The following is a 20,584-nucleotide window of genomic DNA, read 5'->3' on the forward strand; positions in this document are numbered from 1 at the left end:
CGCATTTGAGAAACAGACGCTGGTGGTTAGAGCAGAGATGCACGTCAGGATTCCTGGAGGCTGCATGGTCTAGTCTATTCCCAGCTCTGCTGTGTGAGCTCAAGGCAAATCGTGTCCCCTCTCTGTGCCTCAGTTTCCCCAATTAGGTGTTAATACTAGTGGCACTCACAGTGGTCTACGTTCTGAGAAGCTGTCAGAAACCAGCCAGAGCCACACGCTCTGGCACATTCCTGTATAGTGACTGAAAGTGGTTATTTAGGTCCCAGCTCTGCCTGGGTGGCTTGTTCGTAGTGTTGTAGCATAAAGAGCAAAGGCCACGCCGCCGCCCCGCTTTGTGCCTCAGTTTCCCCATCTGCAGCACGGGGATCGTGCTATTTACCTGCGTCCCAGGGTTGGTCTGAGGTGTAACCCCGTAATGACTGTGACGGGCTTTGAGCTCTTTGGTTTGCGGTTGCTATAGAAGTGCGGAGTGTTATTTATTGCTCTCAATGATCTGGTTAAGCGTTAGACAAGACTTTCAACCACAGTGGTTTTAATAGATTGCCTTGAGCAGCACGCTTGGTTTTTGCCTGACATGAATAATTCACTGCAGATTGAGAGGTTGTAAAAGGGACCGGGGGGGGAGGGGAAAGATGAGCATTTTGTCTCCCCTCTGGGAGCCCATTAAGGATCTGGGTGATTTCAGGGACAAAGATGACTCCAGGCCTGGCAAAGATGCTTCCAATTTTTAACCCTCCCCCTTCCCCGGTTTACCACCATCATTTTATAGCAGAGCTGCCCAAACCCCTGAAAAATTACCCCGCTCGGACCGTCTTATTATTTTCTGCCATGGTGTGAGAGCTGTTCCACTCCAGGGGAAGGAGTCATGATCTTACGACATCCCCCAAGGTCCTTCCTTCTCTACCTCGCTCCGTTAGGACACGTCCTCTCTCCACAGCTGTGGGACATTTATGTTTCCCCCCCATGCTGCCCAGCCAACACACCTCAAACCTGACCACTTCCTGGAGTAAGGACCATGGCTCGTCCAGTTATCGAGATGTGACCGCTGCCCCCATGGGAACTTCACCACACCCCAGAAGTCCCCAGTTCTCCAGCCCCTGCCAACCTAGGCAGTGTTAGAACCAGTGACCTAGAGATGAAACGCTGCATAGTCCAGGCCCAACTCCCCATGCCACCAAGCCTCTAGCTTCTGCCTTAGCATGTAATCTTTGCACCAAACCTGCACCGGTATCTTCGCCAGGTCCCTGAGAGTCGGCCAAAAAGGTCCACTATAAACGATCTCTGCTTCATGCTGACCACAAGACTCCCCAGCCCCCCGCGCTGCTACACAGGTGGAGCGTGGTGCTGGCATCGGCAGCTCACAAAGATGAACCAATTTTGTAAGTTCTCTGCATTTTTCGTTTCCGGGTTTACAAAGCTATGGGGCCTGAGGCGAGAAAATGGCCCCCTCATCACATGAGTTTCATGGCAAACTTGCCGCCGCCGCCGCTGCTGCGTGGCTTGTTCCAGGCCGCGTGGGGATAGTGAGGGACGAACTCGAAGGTGGCGTGATGCTTGACCTTCCCTTTGCTCTTGCTCCAGAAGAAGATGAAGACGAAGCAGACGGCGACCGAGCTGAGGAACGGCAGGATGCCCATGGCCAAGACTCCCACCAGCGTGCCCACGTCGATGAGGGACGGCTGGAAGGCCTCCGAACTGTTGGAGAACAGGAAGGAGTCGTTACCCAACTGGGCGGAGGGCTTGCTCACGCGCAGGTGCGCCAGCAAAGTGTCGTTCCCTGCTACATTGCTGGCAACGCAGTGGTAGGTGCCGCTGTCCTGGGCTAAGGCATAGTCAATCTCCAAGGTGCCATCGGCGAAGACCCTCATCCGCCCCTTGTGGTTGGAGTCCAGGCGGATGTTATGAGGCGACACCCAGTAGACGATGGGGTGTGGATCCCCTTCGCCCTTGCAGCTCAGGGTTGCTTTGCCCCCCTCTTCCACGCTCACCTGCTGAGGCGTCTTGTCTGGGATCTTAGACTTCCTGCAGGTGAAGTGAGTGGGCAGGAGGACGTCGGAGAAGTCCTTGAAGACTTTCCCTTTGACCGTCGTGGGGCTCGCGCAGGCGGGCTGCTGCCCTCCGAAGTTAAGCCTGCGTCGCCTTCGGATAATCCATAGGAGCCGGCAGTCACAGGCCAGGGGGTTCCTGTCTAACCGCAGGATCTCCAGGTTCCCCACCGAGTGGAAGACCCCTTCTTCCAAGGTCCTCAGGGCGTTGCCCGAGACATTGAGCAGCCGGAAGTAGTTGAGTCCTTGGAAGGCACTGGTGGCGATGGTGGCCAGCCTGCCTCCGGAGAGGTGGAATTCCTGAAGGCGTGAAAGGTCGCTCAGCCTCTTGCCAGGGATCTCCGAGATGGGGTTGTGGGAGAGATCCAGGTACTGGAGATAAACCAAATGCCTGAACGCCTCGTAAGGGACGGCGCTGAGGTTGCACTTGGTGATGGACAAGGAGGTCAAGTTCAGTCCCAAGAGGCTGCGGGGCTCCAGCGTCGCCAGGAAAGGCCAGCGGTTGATCTCCAGCACGTTCAAACGGTGCAGCCTCTGGAAGGAGTAGTTGTGGAGGACGCTGATGTTGAGCACCTGGAACCGGAGCTCGACCAGGTGGTGAAGCTGGGAGAGGGCGAGCTGGGGCACGCTCGTCAAGTTGCACTTCTCCAGGGTGAGCTGCTGCAGGCGGAGGAGCCCGCTGAAGGCTTGCGGTGAGATGAAGACCAGATGGTTGTCCCCGGCCTCCAGCTTCCTAAGGTTGAACAAGTCTTTGAAGGAGTGGTCCAGGAAGATGACGATCTTGTTCTCGCTGATATCAAGGATGGTGAGGTTAGGGAGGCCGGTGAAGATTCCCGGGGGGACGATTTTCAGCTGGTTACTCTTCAGCCTCAGGGTCATCAGCTTCTGCAGGCTGTTAAAGGCTCCGGGCTCGATGTTGGAGATGATGTTCTCGCTCAGGTCCAGCTCCTTCAAGGGCTGCAGGCGGGAGAACATGCCCTGGTGCAAGGTCCTGATCCGGTTCTTGCTCAGGTCCAGGAGCTCAGAGTCTGGGGGGATCCCGCCCGGCACGGTGGTCAGGCGCCGGCGGTTGCAGAAGACAGACCTGTCCTGGGAGGAGCAGTGGCACCTGGAAGGGCAGCTCCAGCTGGATCCCGTCAGAAGGGCCTCCAGGGCAAGGAAGAACAGGGGATGCCAACAAGCCCAAGAGAAGGGGGAGTCTAGGAAAGGCCCAGCCACCATCTTACCTGCTTCCTGCAAAACAAGAACATCCCACAGTTAGAGAACTGAAGCAGATCTGCCCCTAGACAGCACCTGGCCCACGGGCGCCTTGGGAGAGCCATACAGCAGACCCATCTATCTAAGGGCCAGACAGCACAGCGTCACGAACCTAATACCAGTGGGGGGCTGGCTCTTTGTTCTTTCCCTTGGTGCCCACCACCATGGCATCTGGCCAGGGCAAGTCACTGTGCTATCTCCCAAGGACCAAATCTGTGCCCCAATTTGCCTCCCCATCTGCCCGTCTGGTAGCGGGAGAGGGTCAGCGTTTGACTCTCTCTCCCTGCAGGGGTGCTCCTAAGGCACAATTCCTCCACAGCGCCTGTGACGGTTGCAATCCGTTGACCTCAGAACACTTAAAGGAGGAGAGTCCCTCGTGGGCCCAGGAGGAGAAAGGGGCTTGTCCAAGGTCACGCAGCACATCAGTGGCAGAGCCGGGACTAGAACCCGGGTTCCTGAGTCGCTGTCCAGCCTTCCACCCGCTGGAGAACGTCGGCTAACCGGCAGCAGAGCTGGCACTATCCATGGGCTTGAAATGTCTCTCTGTGACTGACACGCACACCCAAGGCTGTATTTTATTTTCACCCTCTTCATGTTGGCATTTCAGGTGAAGGACAATGGATCTCGCTCCGCGCTGAAATTCAGTGGCCCTGGGATATGATGTATTATTTTTAAAGCAGAGGACGATGCCAGGAACTTTCCCAGCATTTATTAAAACGCAAGCCCCCCCCTCTAACGAACGCCCAAGGGGTAGAAAACCGTGTTCTCCGCAGCTGCCGTTTGACAAGTTTGGAAGGCTTCAGAGCATCGCTTCCTGCAGGGCTGGGGGGTGAGGCTATGATTTAGTCACGGAGGTCGCGGAAGTCACGGAATCCGTGACTTCCAGAGACTTCTGTGACTTCAGCCCATGGCAGTCAGGAGTTGCAGGGTCCCCGCTGCCCGTAGCGGCGGGGGCCCACCGGAGCTCCGAGCCGCAGCAGGCAAGGGGGGTACCCCGCAGCTCCCACCTTCTGCGGGTGGGGGTGGGAGGGGGACCCTGCAACTCTGAGCCCGGGTGGCAGAGGATCCTGGAGCTCCGAGCCAGAGCCCCCGCAGCTGTCCGGCCACCGGGGGCAGTGTGGGGACCCCGCAGCTCCCCATTTTGTCAGGCATATTTTTAGTCAAAGTCACAGGCAGGTCACGGGCTTCCATGAATTTTTCTTTCTTGCTCGTGACTTTTACTAAAAATATCTGTGACAAAAGCTTCGCCTTACTGATGGGTTTTATCCACTGTTGTGTTGCACCAAGCACCTTGAAAGTGTCACTGACGGGCCCCGGCGTTGGTAAAGAGGCCCCCGTCATCCATCCTCGTCACTTGCTGCAAGATGCCTTTTGATGGTACGGAGCCGTATTAGTCGGATCCCAGAGAGGGAGCTGTCCCCAGGGACCAGTGATCCAGCTTCTTTCATTTTTGGCCAAGGCTACACGGGATCTGGTCGGGCAAGTGAGTGACCCGAGACTGAGTCCCAGCGGGGAGGGCCGGGGAACTGGGCTGGAACGTCTGCCCAAGCTGGACGTTGCCCCTGCTGCTGCCGCGGAGACGCCCCCGGGGACTAGAGTCGTTGCTAGTCTGTGCCTGGATCTGGCGGGAATGAAACGTGCTTTTCCCAGACGGGCGTGGAAAACCCTGCCCCTCGCTCGGACGTGGCTGCGGTCGTGTGGCCCTTGACCAGGGGCACCGCTGCTCCTGCGGGAATGCAGAAATAGCCCCTCAAGCGGACCAGGGCCCCATCTAGTGTTTGCCACAGGGAGGTGCAACAAACCCTGTAGCTGCCCCCGCCCCTTCCCCCACAAAGGGTTGGCATTAAGCCCTGAACAAGGGGTTTATATCCCCAGCATTGAGAGGAATGCTCTACCCCAGCGCACACACCCCACTCCCATGGCAGGGGGTTTGGCTTCGGGGCACGGCAAAGGGTCTTTTCCAGCGGTAGCTGGCGTGCTCCCAGCTGCAGGGTTAGGTGCCCCCAGGAACCTGTGGGAGAGCGCAGAATCAAACCCAGGCCTCTCCCGCGCCAGCCCGGCACGTCAGACACACGTTGCATGTGATTTCCCAGGGACAGGCGGCTTTCATCATTTAATTCCAACCCGCCTTTCCAGCCAACCATCCGGTGTCCGCCCGGACGACACACTTGCCTGTAATCATGACCCTGGCGGGGTGTCTGTGTGCACGGCCTGCTCAGATCGCGGCAAAGAGATTCCGGTTCGACTTCCCCGTTTCCCCAGGGCTTCCACCGGCCACGCTGTCCTTCTCGCAGGTCATGGCCCGCTGCGGAGAGAGAACAGAAATAGTCGGTGACTCATCACCCCTCCCGGGAGACACCCATCAGTAAGAACCAGCTGCAAGGGAACCAGCTGGTTCTGTAGGACGGGGGCAAAGATACGCTGGGGTCCCTGTGAGTGCTTGTCACTTGCACCCCGTGAGGCTGAGCCCCTGGAAACAAAATGGGCAGAGATCTGACGCTGCAGCCTTAAAACCCCCCAGGCTTTAAGGGCTGCTACCATATCCGCAAGCAGGAGGATGCATTGCAGAAACACAGCTACTAGAGCGGCAGCATGGCCCAGTGGTTAGGGCCCAAGCCTAGGAGATGTGGGTTCATCTCCCTGCTCTGCCACAGACTTCCTGTGTGACCTTGCACAAGTCACTTAGCCTCTGTGCCCCCTCTGTACACAGAGATAACAGTACTACCTGTCTCTTTCGCCCAGTTCTCCAAGTGTGTTACAAAGGAGGTCAGGATCATTATCCCCACTGTACAGAGGGGGAAACCGAGGCATGGAGAGGGTCAGGGACTTCCCCACGGTCCCCAAGTGGCAGAGCTGAGACTCAAACCCAGGTCTCCTGAGTCCCAATCCAGTGCTCTAGCCCCAGAAACACCCTGTCTTGCCCTGTGATCAGAGAACCCAACTGAGATCTAGACCCCATTGTGCCAGGCGCTGCACTGCCACAGGGAGGGACAGTCCCTGCCACTGGCACTCGCTGTCTGAACAGACAAGACAGGCCCAGAGCAAAGGAAATGGGGCTGACTGTAAGAAAACGAAAAGTTGAGGCCCACAGAGACTAAGTGACTTGTCCAAGGTCACCCCTGGAATCTGTAGCGGAGCTGGGAACTGAACTCAAATCTTTTGGCTGGTCATTCAGCGGGTTAGACACAAGACCCTGATTTCACTCCAATGCCAGGGCATGGTGCCTCATGCCCATTCTCTGCCCCATGGCATATTCGCCAGCTGTATCTACCACTGGCCCCCAGGAGATGATTGTGCCCCTAACCCATATCTTCATCTTCCTGGCTATTCAGTTTAGATTTACCTCTCCCTAACTTCATCCCATTACTCTTCCTCCTTCCTCCCCCTGGGCCGCTCCAACCAACCGCCCCCCCCCCCCCCCCATACTTCCCACCCCCTTTGCCCTCCACGAGCACCTTCCACCCCAAAGCCCATTAGAAGTGTACCTAGAGCTACTAACAAGCGGCCTCTTCTGGGGTGGGGTACGCAGCCTTTAACAGCACGCAGCAACAGACTGGCAGGCTGGAGAGGGAGACCATCTAGAGCAGTGGTCCCCAAACTTTTCAGGGTCCCCCCCCCCCCCCGCATCCCCTGAAGCCAGGGCTGGAAGCGGAGCCCCAGCTCCGGAGGGAGGGGAATGTGGACAGGGGTAAGGGGGCTGGGAGCAGCCTCCGTACCCCCCTAGGGGAGCGCGCCCCAGTTTGGGAACCTCTGCTCTATAGGCAGGGCACTATTATCCAGGCTGGACGCTGGATTTTAGCGCTTCTTGTCTAACACCGTGACCGTGGGCAGGGCAATGCGGAGATGGTTGTTATGTGCCCACGCTTGTGCAAACACTGAGAGACGGTCGCATCTCCAACCCAGAGGCATGGCTTCCTCCTAGCCTGCCGGCTGGCAATTCTCTGTTTGCAGAGGCCGGGACGCTGTGGCTCGCAAGTCAGGCCAAGGAATGCAATCTCCTTTGAGTGCCCCTGTGGCATCTCGCCAGCACATGCATTAAAACGCAGATATCAAAGCAAGGGATGATTGAAAAGGGGGAGAACATTCATCGAGGGGTGGGAGGACAAGAATTCATTGGAATGGGAGCCGTCGCCTTTCCCTACTCGACTAGGATGTCATTGGTGAAATAAGGTCTGGCACGCCTGGTGCTTCCTAATGTTGTCTTTCTTCACCGGCTAGAGGACGGACAGATCCTGATCTCCGTGACGCTGGTGTAAATTCAGCGTCACTCTGGCAGGGCTTCTCCGGGTAGATCCTGGCACACCGGAGGAGCAGGACTGGGCTGTGGGTATAATTGAAAGGTGTCCCCTGTTTTCAGAGAGGAGCAAGTACTGTGCAGCTCGGCTGGAGTTTACCATCCCTCCCCAAGATGTTCTCAGAGAGCAGAGGCCCCCTTTTAAAAAACACTATAAAGGCAACTTCCCGGGGCTCAATAATCCTCTACCAATCCAACTTCCACGTACAGAATCCCCTTTGCAACGGGATCCGAGTTCCACTCGATGCTGGTGAAGTCTTCCAGGCCCGGAGCAATGACAACGCCCTCGAACTGCAGCTGCTGTAAGAGAGAGGGTCTCTCTCCTGATGTCGTGGCCCAATACTCACCCATTCTGTCTGTTGAGCGCGCTTGCTGGGGCTTTATTCCAATCTAGTCTGTCCAGGCCTCACTTGACGAGTTTAGATTGTACGCACGGCAGGAACTGGACTGTCTCTCTCCTTGCTTTTAGGATAAAGAAATATATAGATATGACAAATCAAAGATGTAGCATTGTTGTGTGCTGCCGTGTTCTACCCCAGAACAGACTGCATTTTGGTGCCAGGCAAAGTGCATTTTTATTCTTGGACAAAACTTGAATGGTAAAGTTGCCTGAGTAAGGACTGCAGGATTTGGTCGCCGTTTGCAAAGTTCTTTTGGATCCTTCAGGGCGAAAGAAACCATGGGGAATTATTATCCGTACGGCAGCTAACTGGTGGCGCAGAGGAAACGGGCGATTGAGGAAGAGGAGGGGGTGAAGGCTAAGTGAGAGAGATCCTGCATCTTTTCTTAGCAATTAACTCCCAGGGTACGACAAAGCCACCTCACCCTGGAGGAATGACGCTAAAGCTGCATCTGTCCCACACAGCGCATGCCGACGTAGCCTCCCAGTGAATAAATGCAGCGTGCACCGACAGGGAATTTTTCTGCCAGTGTAGGAACACGACCTCTCTGATCGACATTAACTAGGCCGACTGAAGCAGTTTTCTGTGGGTATGGTTGTGTCTACACCGGGGCGGGGTGTCACCATAGCTGTGTCACTGGGCGGGGCTGATTTTTTCATATCCCTGCCCGACACAGCTATGCTGCGGCATTTCCCAAGAGAAACCGCCAATTTCTCTCCTCCTTGTTTTGCCAATGCTGACGGGTTGAGAACAACCGATCCGGCCCCGGGATCATTTTGTGCTGGCAACACAGTTTTAATTATTATTTTTTTAAAAGGCCCTTTTCAGTAAAAACACCGCCCGAGTGTCCAGGCGCAGAGCTGCCAACTCCGAAGTAGCCCCAGGAGGCAGATGGATGGTGATTAGATTCAGAGATCTGAGCCGAGGGAGATTTAATCAGGCTAATGCAGGTGTGTTGGCCAAAGAGAAAACGGGGTGGGGGGCGGGTGGGGGCAGGGACTGCAGTGCACAGGAAGAAATGTACTGGCTTAGACCCAGCGGCCCGATTCTGCCCCGGAATTCTGCAGCGGGCCAGATCCTGCCCTGGGATTCCACGACGGGCCTGATTCTGCCCCGGGATTCCGCGATGGGCCCGATTCTGCCCCGGGATTCTGCCCCGGGCCCAACTCTGCCCCGGGATTCTGCGACAGGCCGGATCCTGCCCTGGGATTCTGCCACGGGCCCAATCCTGTCCTGGGATTCTGCGACAGGCCCGATCCTGCCCTGGGATTCCACGACGGGCCTGATCCTGCCCTGGGATTCCACGACGGGCCCGATCCTGCCCTCCATTAGGATTTGCACCCATGTCTCTGAGCTGCCTCCTGGGTGGGGAACAGAGAGAATTTGCCCAGTAGTGGGTTTAAGCCGCACCCTAAGTATCGACGTAGGGCTGACGTTCACCTGCCAGGTGGAGCCCATTCGCCGCTGGTGTTTAAAACCATAAATAAAGGCTAGAGAGCTGCTCCCTCTCTATGGACTCAGCACAGCCGGTGCCTGCAGGGTGAGAGTCTGGCTGGGGAGGGGTGTGTGAGGCATTCATGATACGTCTTCACTGCAGGGCTAAGTTGGGCGTTGCCCTTCCCCCCTCTCCTGTCCATATACAAAACCTTCTCCCCCAAGTTTGGTGCTTCCAACCCCAGGCTAGCTGGCCTGGCTGGGGCTATAAATTAGAGCTCGGGTCCCCCTTTCACTCGGGCTGGGACCCTGCTCACTTGGCAGTGAGGACGCAGGTTAAACCCCTTGAGTGCTGACAGCCCTCCAGAGCCTTCCCACAATTCCCCTCCAGGTGCCTAGAAGGACAGATAAGTTCTCCTCCAATTGACCAGGGAAGAGCGGCTCTGCTCAGGGCAGCACAAAGCACCATGGGATGCGCCCCCAGAAGTCCACAGGGAAATGCAGCACTAATGAGGACACAGTAACTTGGGCAGGGCTCTGCCGTGTGGCTGCTCACGCCCGGGCTAGGCTAACCCAAGTGTTCAGACCCAGGATAACACTGCAGGGATCTATGGCGAAACTCTGTTTGCCTTCCCCAGGCAAGGAGCCTTCGTCAAGGGGAGGGTGGAATTCATCCCCGCAATGCTGTGGTCCTATTTGTGGGCATCAGCATGGCTGGTGTGGTGCTACACCTTGGTTGTCATCTCAAGTAACGAGAGCTCTGCAAAGACCTCCTGCGCTCTGAATCAATCGAGATAACCTTTAGCTTTCAGGCACCGTACCCAGCGCTCAGGAACGGCTGGCACGCACCCATTCACCCACCCGCTCTGAGCCCACAGCCTTGTTCTCCAGAGTCTCCGCTTTCATTTCTTAAGAGGTCAGGCACGGCTGGGAAGAAACGCTTTGTTTGCTTTTTTGGAGGTTCACCGATGGTCTGCGGGGAACTTGGGACAATGCCTTGGGGAGGTGTGAACTGCCCCGGTCACCTCAGTGAGGAGCGAACTGTGACACCGAGTGACGAGAATTTAAACGTTAGCCCTTCCATTCCTAGTGTGAGAGCAGTGGGCGGGACATAGATCAGCACCGTCTAGTGTGAGTGGCGTCTCGTTTTGTGCCCCAAGTGGGTAATGTGCAGGAGGGGCCACCACTTACTTTTCCCCACAACTTGGGAGGAGCTGAGTCCAAGGAACTTAGTGAGACGGCATCAAGCCCCATGAGCCAACCCCAGCCTGGCCGGTGGCAACATAAGCATATTTTGTGTGACGCGTGTGGGTGGAGCCTATTTAGTGGGTGGGGCCTGGAAAGAGGCTCCACCCACCTGATTTTACACAGCAGCTCCAGTCATCTAATACAACTCCTGATTGTCGCCTAGTAGAAAGATGCCCCTCACCATCCAATAACTTACTCCCTGTCTGATCTAGGCTGAGCAGATGTCCCGATTTCATCAAAACGGTCCCAATTATTAGGGGCTTTGTCTTATATAGGACCCTATTAATCCCCCCCACACACATTATTGCCCTCTCCCCGGTCCTGATTTTTCCCACTTGCTATCTGGTGACCCACGTCTGATCCCATGTACACAGAGCGTTGCCTGGGGGCAGTATTCCTTAGAAGTGCTGGGGATTTATGAATGTGGCACCAACCCATAATTCTCTGAATAACCCAGTTAACCCCTTGAGGAGCACGAGTCTACAATCCCAGAGAAGCTGATAGATGGAGATATTGGGGGTCCCACCGAAAACCCCACCATTGTCCAGAAAGCATGAATCAGGCCCTTAAACAAAATCAAAAGAGTGGCTTAAAAAGCATGAGTTGGTTTTTTTTTAAATAAATGTCTCATAGACTTTAAGATCAGAAGGGATGTCGAATGCTTTTGATCTGCCGTCTGCTTCGTGAGCCTTTTGGGGGCAGGTGTTCAAGCTTTTCTCCCTAGTCATGGGGCTGGAAACTTGCTTTTAAAAAAAGTTGAAATAAAAGCTCCCCAAAATCACAGCTCCAGGAACTGGGGCTATCAAACATCAGAACATTGTGCAACTCACAGGAGTTAAAAAGGCTAAGAACAAGCTGCAGCCTGTATCTTAAAGGGGTAGATCATACACTCCTTCACGCGGGGGTGTTTTCCGGAGGAGCCAGAAGGTCCGGCCTTCCCCAGTTAACTAGTGTTTTGTCACTAGGGGTATTTGAATGGGAAAATAAGCAAGAAGGCGGGGAAGGGTCAGTCCTGCTCAGGTGTCAGTTCAGGGTGATTCCCATCAAGTCAGTGGCGTTCTTACACCTTTACCCCCTCGCCACCAACAGTCCCACGCAACGCGTTCACTCGGAAACAGGAGTGGCTGTTTAATGAATTCGTCAATTAATTAGATATGCTTGAATTAATTAGCATTAATGACGGAACGAGGCTAGAGTGAGGATCTGAACTCCATATCCCAGACTCTCCCACGCCTCACCCAATCACCTCGTTAACGTCCAAGGGTCTGATTTTACAGCTGGGGATCCTCACTGAACAGTGGGTCTCATTTGCCCCGTTTTACAGACATTTCAACCCAGTAAGAGTGACTTGCCTTTGATTGAAGAGCAAAGCTGGGGAAAAGAACCCAGGAATCCTGACCCTACAACCTTGCCGGCCTTGTTAAAATACCATAAGCTACATTACATCATTGGAGGACAGCTCAGCTGTACGTGTGTCTATATCACTTAGAATTAGCACCACTCTGCCAGTCACTAAGTTGCCAATAGTGACTTCACAAGTTCGGGAAGGTTATTAATGTTCTTCCATTTCCCAGAACTTCGGCCACCCCTCAAATACCCGCCTCTGTCTCACACAAGAGGATCTGACGCACTGCGTCCATGCCAGCAGCTCCCCTGGGCTCTGTAATCCTCCTGCCACAACGTAACATTGTCTGAATGGTCGATCCAGTCGCAGGGTTGGAAAGCCACCCCTTGCCGGCTGGGCTTTCGAATCTGGCCAATCGGCCACTCGGGGGTGGCCTGTGCGATGTGAATGGGGCTTTATAATTTAGTATCGGTATTGCAGCAGTCATGGCCCAGGATCGCACCGCGCTCGGGGCTGTACAAACAGAACAAAACCAGATGATACCTGCCCTGCAGAGCTTCCAGGCTGAGTCTTCATTTGCTAGTAAGGGTCTCGCGATCTTGGCTGGGGACAGTGTTTTAATGTGAGGGTTCTGGGTGTAGGCTAGAGACATGAACTGCTAATTTCAACCCCAGTGGTCGAATACACCCAAACCAGCCTCACTGGCACTGCCCTCACCTCTCAGCTGCCGTGCCTTCGGGGTAAGAAGCAGCGGACTCTGGCTGATTTCCAGAAGGCACCGTGGGAGGGCAGGGGATTGGCTGGTTGGGCTAGTTGAATCATTTCATCTTGGCCACGTCTCCGCTAGCACCAAACTGGCCCAGGTGATCAGCAGAGGGGACAGGGCTGCTGCATTCGCACTGGGCTAACGGGTCCCCGAATTGTCCACCTGGGTACGGGTTCTAGAGGGGCAGCAGGTGATCTGGCAGATCAGATGAAACAAGCGCCTAACTCCAGGGTTTGAAAGGCCGAGAGGCAGGTAACTCAGGGCACCCGCCTCTCTAAAATTCACCCGGAGGCAGTTTTCCATAGAATTTAAAGCCAAAGGACCGATTCCTCCACTCAGTTACACCCAGGTAACCTGTGCGAGCTGATCTCCATCGGCCCCATCTCGCGACTCAGCCCGCTGGCCAGGTCACTGTTTGGGGCCACCCCTTCTGGGGGACCAGGACGCCCAAGAGAAAGATGCAACAACCTGAGGTCTGCCCCTCGGTCCCATGGGCCTCACAGCCCTTCTCTCTGGGTTTTCCGCCGTCCTTATCCCCTTCTCATGGGCCTCACGCCACCTTCCCCAGCGGCTGGTGGGGGAAGCCCGGCCCAGCCTCTAAACTGGGTTCCAAGCCAGGGACCCTGTAACCATCAGCTGAGGTCTGTCCCGTAGCCTCTGTCAGCTGGGCCTCTCCCACAGCCTCTCTAGGTTCACCCTTCTCTCTGGGCCAGAACCCACAGGGCTCCCCCCGGGAACCCGCAAAGTGCAAATTAACCCAGCTACTGCCCTCCTGGGGCTTGACCTTCGACCTGACCCTCAACCAAGCCCACTGGAAGCCCAGATCCTGGAGGGCTTGGCCAGCTCCCCTGCGCCCTCCAAGGCCGAGAGAGGGATTGTGGAATTCCTTTCCTGCAGCTTCTTCCCCGCTCAGCCCTGTCCCCAGCCTCCAGGGAGCAGAACCGGCCTCCCAGCCCCCCATTAACCCGTTCATTGCCACAGCGAGGGTTCCCCCCTCTCCCCGCGCACACAAGATTTCTGCGGTCAAGCCTGGGCAAAGATGAGTCCTGACCCCGCCCCACACCTAACGAGCCGCTCAGCCCCCGGGGTGATTTTCAAACGAGGCGATTCCCCACCTGTCTCTCTCCCCTGCGGGGCACGATCCAGTAGGCGAGCGCTGAGCACCCCTCCCCCGAACACAAGCGACCGAGGGGCGATCAGACAAGGACACGTGTGTCTCCCCCGAGCTGACAGAGGAACTCAGCTTCAAATCTCTGATTTGATCTCAAATCTCCTACATGCTAAAGGTGTATCCCTAACCACAGGGCTGTTGGGTATTCTCACACCTTCCCCCACTGATACCTCTGCTCTGCTACCTAGCTTATGCAGGTCCCCAATGCCTGGGGCTGCCTTTCCTAGGTGCCTACCTCTCCCCATGCAATGCACGGAGACGGAAGTCCCCTGTGTGAATCTCGCCCGAAGTGACTTGTTCAAGGTCACCCCGGAAGCCTGTGGCAGAGCTAGGAATTGTACCTGGTTCTCTGAAGCATAGAATATCAGGGTTGGCAGGGACCTCAGGAGGTCATCTAGTCCAACCCCCTGCTCAAAGCAGGACCAATCCCCAGACAGATTTTTGCCCCCTCCCTAAATGGCCCTCTCAAGGATTGAACTCACAACCCTGGATTTAGCAGGCCAATGCTCAAACCACTGAGCTATCCCTCCCCCAAGCCCTTAGCTAGCGCCCTAACCACTAAACCATCCTTTTCATCTCCAGGAGCCCAGATCCCAGCAGAAGGAGCCAGCCGGGAAATGACCCCCTGGAAGTGGCGACCTGCAGTTTATGACAGTGCACAAGAGAGACGCGTTTCTCCCAGAAATCCAGGGACAGCACGGAGCCACCCAGGATTATTGACCGAGACGGGATTGCACATTACCGACTGCTTTAAATAGCCACCCTTGGCACAATGCTGCATTTACATCATGAAGTTTGATCGGTGCTAATTATAGCCCAAGCGAAGCAAGTTTGCTGCTTTTTATGATGCCGCTCTCCATATGACGGTTCCTGGCTTTGCTTTGAAACCAGCTCGCACCTTGTTATTTGCACACTGCCCTCAACAATCTGCGGCGGCGCCCGGAGAAACTGGCTGAACCCTTCTAAAGGGCCCCGTGGCCAAAGACTTGTAGCCCTCCCGCAGATCTCTGCCCCGTTGAAGATTTCTGGACACTAGTTACCCTCCAGCTGCCCAGGTTTTGGTCTCCCGGTGTCCCAACGCCGGGACAAGGGGATGCTCAATGAAATGAAAAGGTGACAGAAGGAAAGACCTTTTCACCCAATGCGCGACAAACCTGTGGAACTCACCGCCACAGGACGTGGCTGAAGCCAAGAATTTAGCAAGATTCAAAGAGGGACTGGACATTGACATGGATAACTAGAAGATCCAGAGTTAGCGTAGTTATTGCTAACAATCCCTTTGGCAGAGATATTACCCCTGGTGCTTCAGGGCTTAAGCCAATCTCTAAGGCACGTCTGATAGCAGCTGGTGCTGGCCAGTGTCAGAGACAGGGTACTGGACTAGATGGCCCTACCCATCCTTACTCACGCTTTCCTCCATGAATAGTCTGGTTCGAATCAATTGGCTGAGGCTGTAGGAGATAATTGAGTTTATTTAACGCATCAGAACAGACTATCTTAACTCAACGCACCCGCCTTTCCTTCTGCACAGCTGAATTTGCGGCTGATCAAAATGTAAATGCCGGTTATTTTTAAAACCCGCCGAGCCAGACCCTCAGCTGATGTACACTGGCAAGTCAAACTCCGAAGTGAGCGGAGCCCTGCTGGTTTGCAAACATTGAGGATCTACCCCGATGTGTTAGCTTTATCATCCTCTGGATTAACACTAAAGACTTATATATTCCTCCAGCCGGCAATGCCATTTAGTTCCCCTTAAAGCTAAGAAATGTGCATTAGAAATCAGGATATTCACACACGGTCTCAGGCGTGTGCCCTTACAAACAAGAAAAAGATTGATTAACAAGAGGCTAAAGAAAAATCACACCGCTTCTCATTCTGGATGGCATTTGACTACAAGCAGTAGCACATGGGTGTTTGTGAAGTCTGTGTGTTATACTGGAGCCTACAAAACAACCCATTATTTGCAGAGCTGCCGCTAAGCATTTTAACTCAGGTTGAACTTGATCACATCCTTGCCCTGGATATTAAAAACATATTGAACAAGTGATCAGTCTGCAAACCGCCAGACAAAAACATCGACCAAGCCTCCCCGGAGAATTTAGCCAGCCCGCAGTTTGGCGACAGGCAACTGGAACCAATGTCTCCTCCCTGTTTTAAGGTAAGCCGTTGGGTGTTGGAAAAGCTAGAACGGAAAGGGCAGAATTTAAAAACCGGGCTGCACGAGTAAAATGAACCAGCTGCATTTAAGGAACAAGGTTGCATCGCTTTTCCTCATAGCAATCTGCCCCATTTCCGGATCTCAATTGCTACAAAATATTGACCCGGCTGGCATCTCTCTCCTAAGCCCGGGGAGTTCCACTCACTGATTTTTTTCCAGAAGGGACAGCTGTGAGTTCTGAGCCGGACATGCCGGTGACAGGTGGGTCCTGGGTCATGGAACAAGCTGAGTTCTGTGTTTTCTAACCCTCTCCATAATTTTCAGTGATGCTCTGACTGATACCAGAGTCTTTTTTGGTTCTCAATGGAGCTCTGCAAAGGGTCTTGCAATGCAAGTATCCCCCCCTTCCCCCCGACCCATCAGCTCCAAGCACCAATCTCCCCAAAGTCTGGGCTTTTCCAGAGAGGACACCCCCAAACCCACCCCCACGCCCTGTCACAACAGCCTTCGCAGCGACATGCTCCTGCCCCCATTCCCAAGCCAAAACCCGACCAGGAGGCAAAAGAACCGTTTTGCAAAGCGGTTGCCTTCTTCCCATTGTCGCAGCTCTGTGTGGCTCTGAATGCAGTGCCTTCGAGCCTCTGGCCATTGCTAACAGGTAGCCGAGGGCGCCCGGCAGCCTCTTACCTGGAGCCTCTGGTGCCTGCGGGAGCGAGGATGCTTCTGGGTTGCATGATGACAGTCGTCAGTGTGTGTCTTATCCCTGCTTTGCTGTGCTGCTGCCTTTCAACCACGTGGCTCTCACTTTTCCCAGGCAATGTGCCACCCCAGGCGAGCTCGCTTGTCGCATGGCTGCTGCCTGCAGGAAAGATTTCTTCATACCGCATCTCACTCAGAAATCAGCCCCCCCCCCCCACACCCATTCCCTATATAAATGGAAAGGTTGCCAAAAAATAGAAGGAGGGACAGGGAGGTAGGCTGCAACTTGCCTGCTGCTCTGGGGGTTGGCTGCAGCATGCATAGAGTTAATCACCTTGAAAGGGCCACTCTCATTGACTTCTGTAGCTAAGGGGGTCATCAAGGGTTCACTGGGTTACGCAGAGTATTATGGGTTGGTGGCATGCTCCTAACACCCCCCTCCCCCTTAGTTCCTGTTTGGTTAGTTGCATAAAGATTCCCCCACCTCCCCGCCAACTCTCTGTTGTGATGCAGTTAAATAAAGCAGCAAGTTCCCTGCCTGCAGTCCTGGGAGTGGACTTAATTTTTTCCTTTTTTTGCACTTAGTGGCAGGGCGTCCAATTTTCTAAGCGCACAAAACTGAACATCCTTGCCCCACCCCCTGTCCTGCCCCTTCCCCGAGCCCCCACCCCTGCTCACTACATTCTCCCCCCCCGGTTGTTCGCTCTCCCCCACCCTCAGTCACTCGCTCATTTTCAGGGGGCTGGGGCAGAGGGTTGGGGTGCGGAATGGGGAGATGAGGGCTCTGGCTGGAGGTGCGGGCTATGGGGTGGGGCCGGGGAGGACGGGTTTAGGATGCAGGAAGGTGCTCCAGGCTGGAGCCAAGGGGTTTGGAGTGTGGGAGGGGATTGTGAGCTGGGGCAGGGTGTGGGCTCCAGGAGGGAGTTTGAGTGTGGAAGGGAGCTCAGGGCTGGGGCAGGGGCTTGGGATGCGGGAGGGGGTGCGGGTTCCAGGCGGCGCTGATCTCAGGCAGCTCCCTTCAACTCACAGAAGTGTGGCCAGGAGGCTCTGAGAGCGCTGCCCCCGTCTGCAGGTGCCGCCCCTACAGCTCCCATTGGCCGCGGTTCCCGGCCAATAGGAGATGCGGAGCCGGGACTCGGGGTGGGGGCAGCATGCACGGAGCCCCCTTGGCCGTGCCTCCACCTAGGAGCCAGAGGGACATGCCGGTGGCTTCCGGGAGCCGCGTGGAGGTGGGTAGGGAGCCAGCCATCCCTGCACCAACCAGACTTTTAACAGTTCAGTCAGCGGTAGTGACCGGAGCCGTCAGAGTCCTTTTTCGACTGGGCATTCCGGTCAAAAACCGGACACCTGGCAACCCTACTTAGTGGTCCCTTTACCAAGTCTTCCCAGAGATCTGTGGTCCTCAGCATCTCGCAGGATCGGTCCCCAGTGAGCCAGCAATTTTTTTTTAAACCCCAAGACGGCCGATTGTCAGCCAGGGGGATTCCCTTGTAACAAAAGAGAACATGACAGTCACCTTTTCCTTGTTCCCGCTGAAGCTCTGGTGTGGCTGGCCTGGCATGAAATGCTGAGCCCCGGCACCTCTAGGCTCGGCAGTTCAGAGCCCCGGCACCTGTGGGTTTGCTGCATCAGGGATGAATGTAAAAAAAATTGCTTGAGCCCCAGCACCTCGTTCATAACCAATTAAGCACTGAATATCAGAGCAGCAAAAGCCTATGAACATTGCATTGACTCATGCTGCATCTGCCGGGGTACGAAGGGAGGGATTGGAAGGGTCAAAAGCTACCAGATTGGGAATTGGTGCCCAATAGAAAGGGTGACGTTAAAAATATGTGACTAATAGGATCATGATTCCGTAGGGCCATTCAGCCTAGAGTGCTTTCCGCCCAGGAATCACTTCCACGGGAATGCAGCCACCTCGGGGGTGGAACGCAGCAGCTAGCAGCGCACAGGAACGCTGTGCCAAACTTCAGGACAGAGCAAGACAAGTGCCTTGGTGCTTATAGCAGCTTCATGCTAGGGACTGAAGCTATGAATGAGAAGGGACCCCCACCTGCAAACCTTTAAAACATTATAGTTAAAAATACCCTCTAGGCTGTTCTCACTCCAAAGTGGGTTTGTGTGGCAAATACTGATTCCTATTTGAGTTCCTGCACGCGGAGAGGGAAAAGATGGTCTCAGGGGTGAACCAGGGGAGTAGAGCGCAGACCTGGCTTCAGCCCTTTTGCTGTGCCATCGACTCACCGGATGATGCTGGGGAAGTCGCTGCATCTCGGTGCTCCGCAATTCCCCATTTGTAAAATGGGGATCATGTAAGTTTCTTCCACTGTTGATCGCAAACTTTGGAAACGGTCTCCTATGGTATGTGTATGTACAGCACCTAGGACAACAGCCCCCTGATCTCGGTGGAGACTTAGTGACACCATAAGCTGCTCAGATACCTTGTGATAGGCACAGTATAAGAACCCGCGGCGAATAGTAATAAAAATATAGGACTAAAATGGTGCTTTTCTCCCCATAAGACACTTTGGGACAGTTGTTTTCCTCCTTAATCTTTGATATCTCAGGGATCCATTTTCCCTGCAGAATATATCCCAGCCCTTTAGTCCTTAACGAGCACAAGGGCCTTGGACAGCGTTGAAGATGCTCAGTGCAGAGCTCACAAAGTTGGTTTGAAACCCCCGGGCTACAATGTTTCCTACCAAGAAGTCTGCAGTGTACCAAAGTGCAGAGCTGAGCGTGCAGCTGGAAGGCTGGACATGGGGTCTAAGGGGCAGGCACCACCAGGTGGCGCTGTGATGCATGGTCTTCCAAGTTCATTGTTCTTGGTGCGCAAGCAAGGTTTTAGTCTTGGGATTTGAATTTTCCAAACGGCAGGTGTTTAAAGTCTCAACTAGGATGGTGCATTAAGTTGGCTTTTGTTACGACTCCATTGCATTCACCTGTGTTGCATACATACGCATAGGGGGAGTTGGTAGTGCACCCTATATTTACGTTGTCTAACGTTTTCCATTATAATGGCTTCTTGCTATGTTTTCTTTGAGAAGCTCGTACGGCTCCCTTGTTTGCAATACACCTTTGCTACTCAGCAGGGTGAATGACCTCAGGCCAGGGAAAAGTTGGCAGCCTGGCAAAATAACTGAACATTTTCAGGCCAGGTTCATGCTGTACGGAGACCTCCTGGGAGCTGCAACATGGCCTTCTCTGGGGGCAGCCCATTGGGCGGGAAGCAGACCAGCCTCCCCGGTAAACATCTTCTCCACATCTAGCATGTGACCCAAGCACGAGGTGAGTGCTCTAACCACTGGACCATCCTTCCTTATCAGAAATGCAACGCCTCCTACCACCCCCGCACACTCTGGCTTGATTTAAGGCAGATTTGGGAGGAAAGATGCCCCCTTCCTCTGGCGGACGCCAACACTTTGAACTGGCCAAACCTTGCTTGGCTGGTGGGATCTGGCAATATCATGCCCCTAGGCAGTGCTGCGAGGAACCCAGGGCCTGCTCCCACCCAGACTGCAGGGGCAGAGCCCAGGCCTGGCAGGGCAAAGACAGACCCACCATTAGTCGAGAGGCCTCACTGCTCAGTGACACTTCATTAGCTCTTAGTTCCAGCGAGGGACTCTCCCGCCTATGCCATCTGCCCAGGGCTGGCTCCAGGGTTTTGGCTGCCCCAAGCAGCCAAAAAAAAAAAAGCCGCGATCGCGATCTGTGGCGGCAATTCGGCGGAAGATCCTTCGTTCCAAGCGGGAGTGAGGGACCGTCC

The 20,584-nt window shown here is 54.8% G+C and overlaps 1 protein-coding gene across 1 annotated transcript; it reads right to left on the bottom strand.

Annotated features, from left to right (window-relative positions):
• Positions 1-507: 507 nt before the first annotated feature.
• On the bottom strand, positions 508-3,270 carry LINGO4 (leucine rich repeat and Ig domain containing 4). The gene has a single exon (XM_034756576.1). It carries the CDS (start codon positions 3,264-3,266, stop codon positions 1,452-1,454), a length of 1,815 nt encoding a protein of 604 aa, XP_034612467.1. The 5' UTR covers positions 3,267-3,270; the 3' UTR covers positions 508-1,451.
• Positions 3,271-20,584: the final 17,314 nt, after the last annotated feature.

This window comes from Trachemys scripta, chromosome 24, assembly GCF_013100865.1.
Source record: "Trachemys scripta elegans isolate TJP31775 chromosome 24, CAS_Tse_1.0, whole genome shotgun sequence".
Classification (NCBI taxonomy): Eukaryota; Metazoa; Chordata; order Testudines; family Emydidae; genus Trachemys; species Trachemys scripta.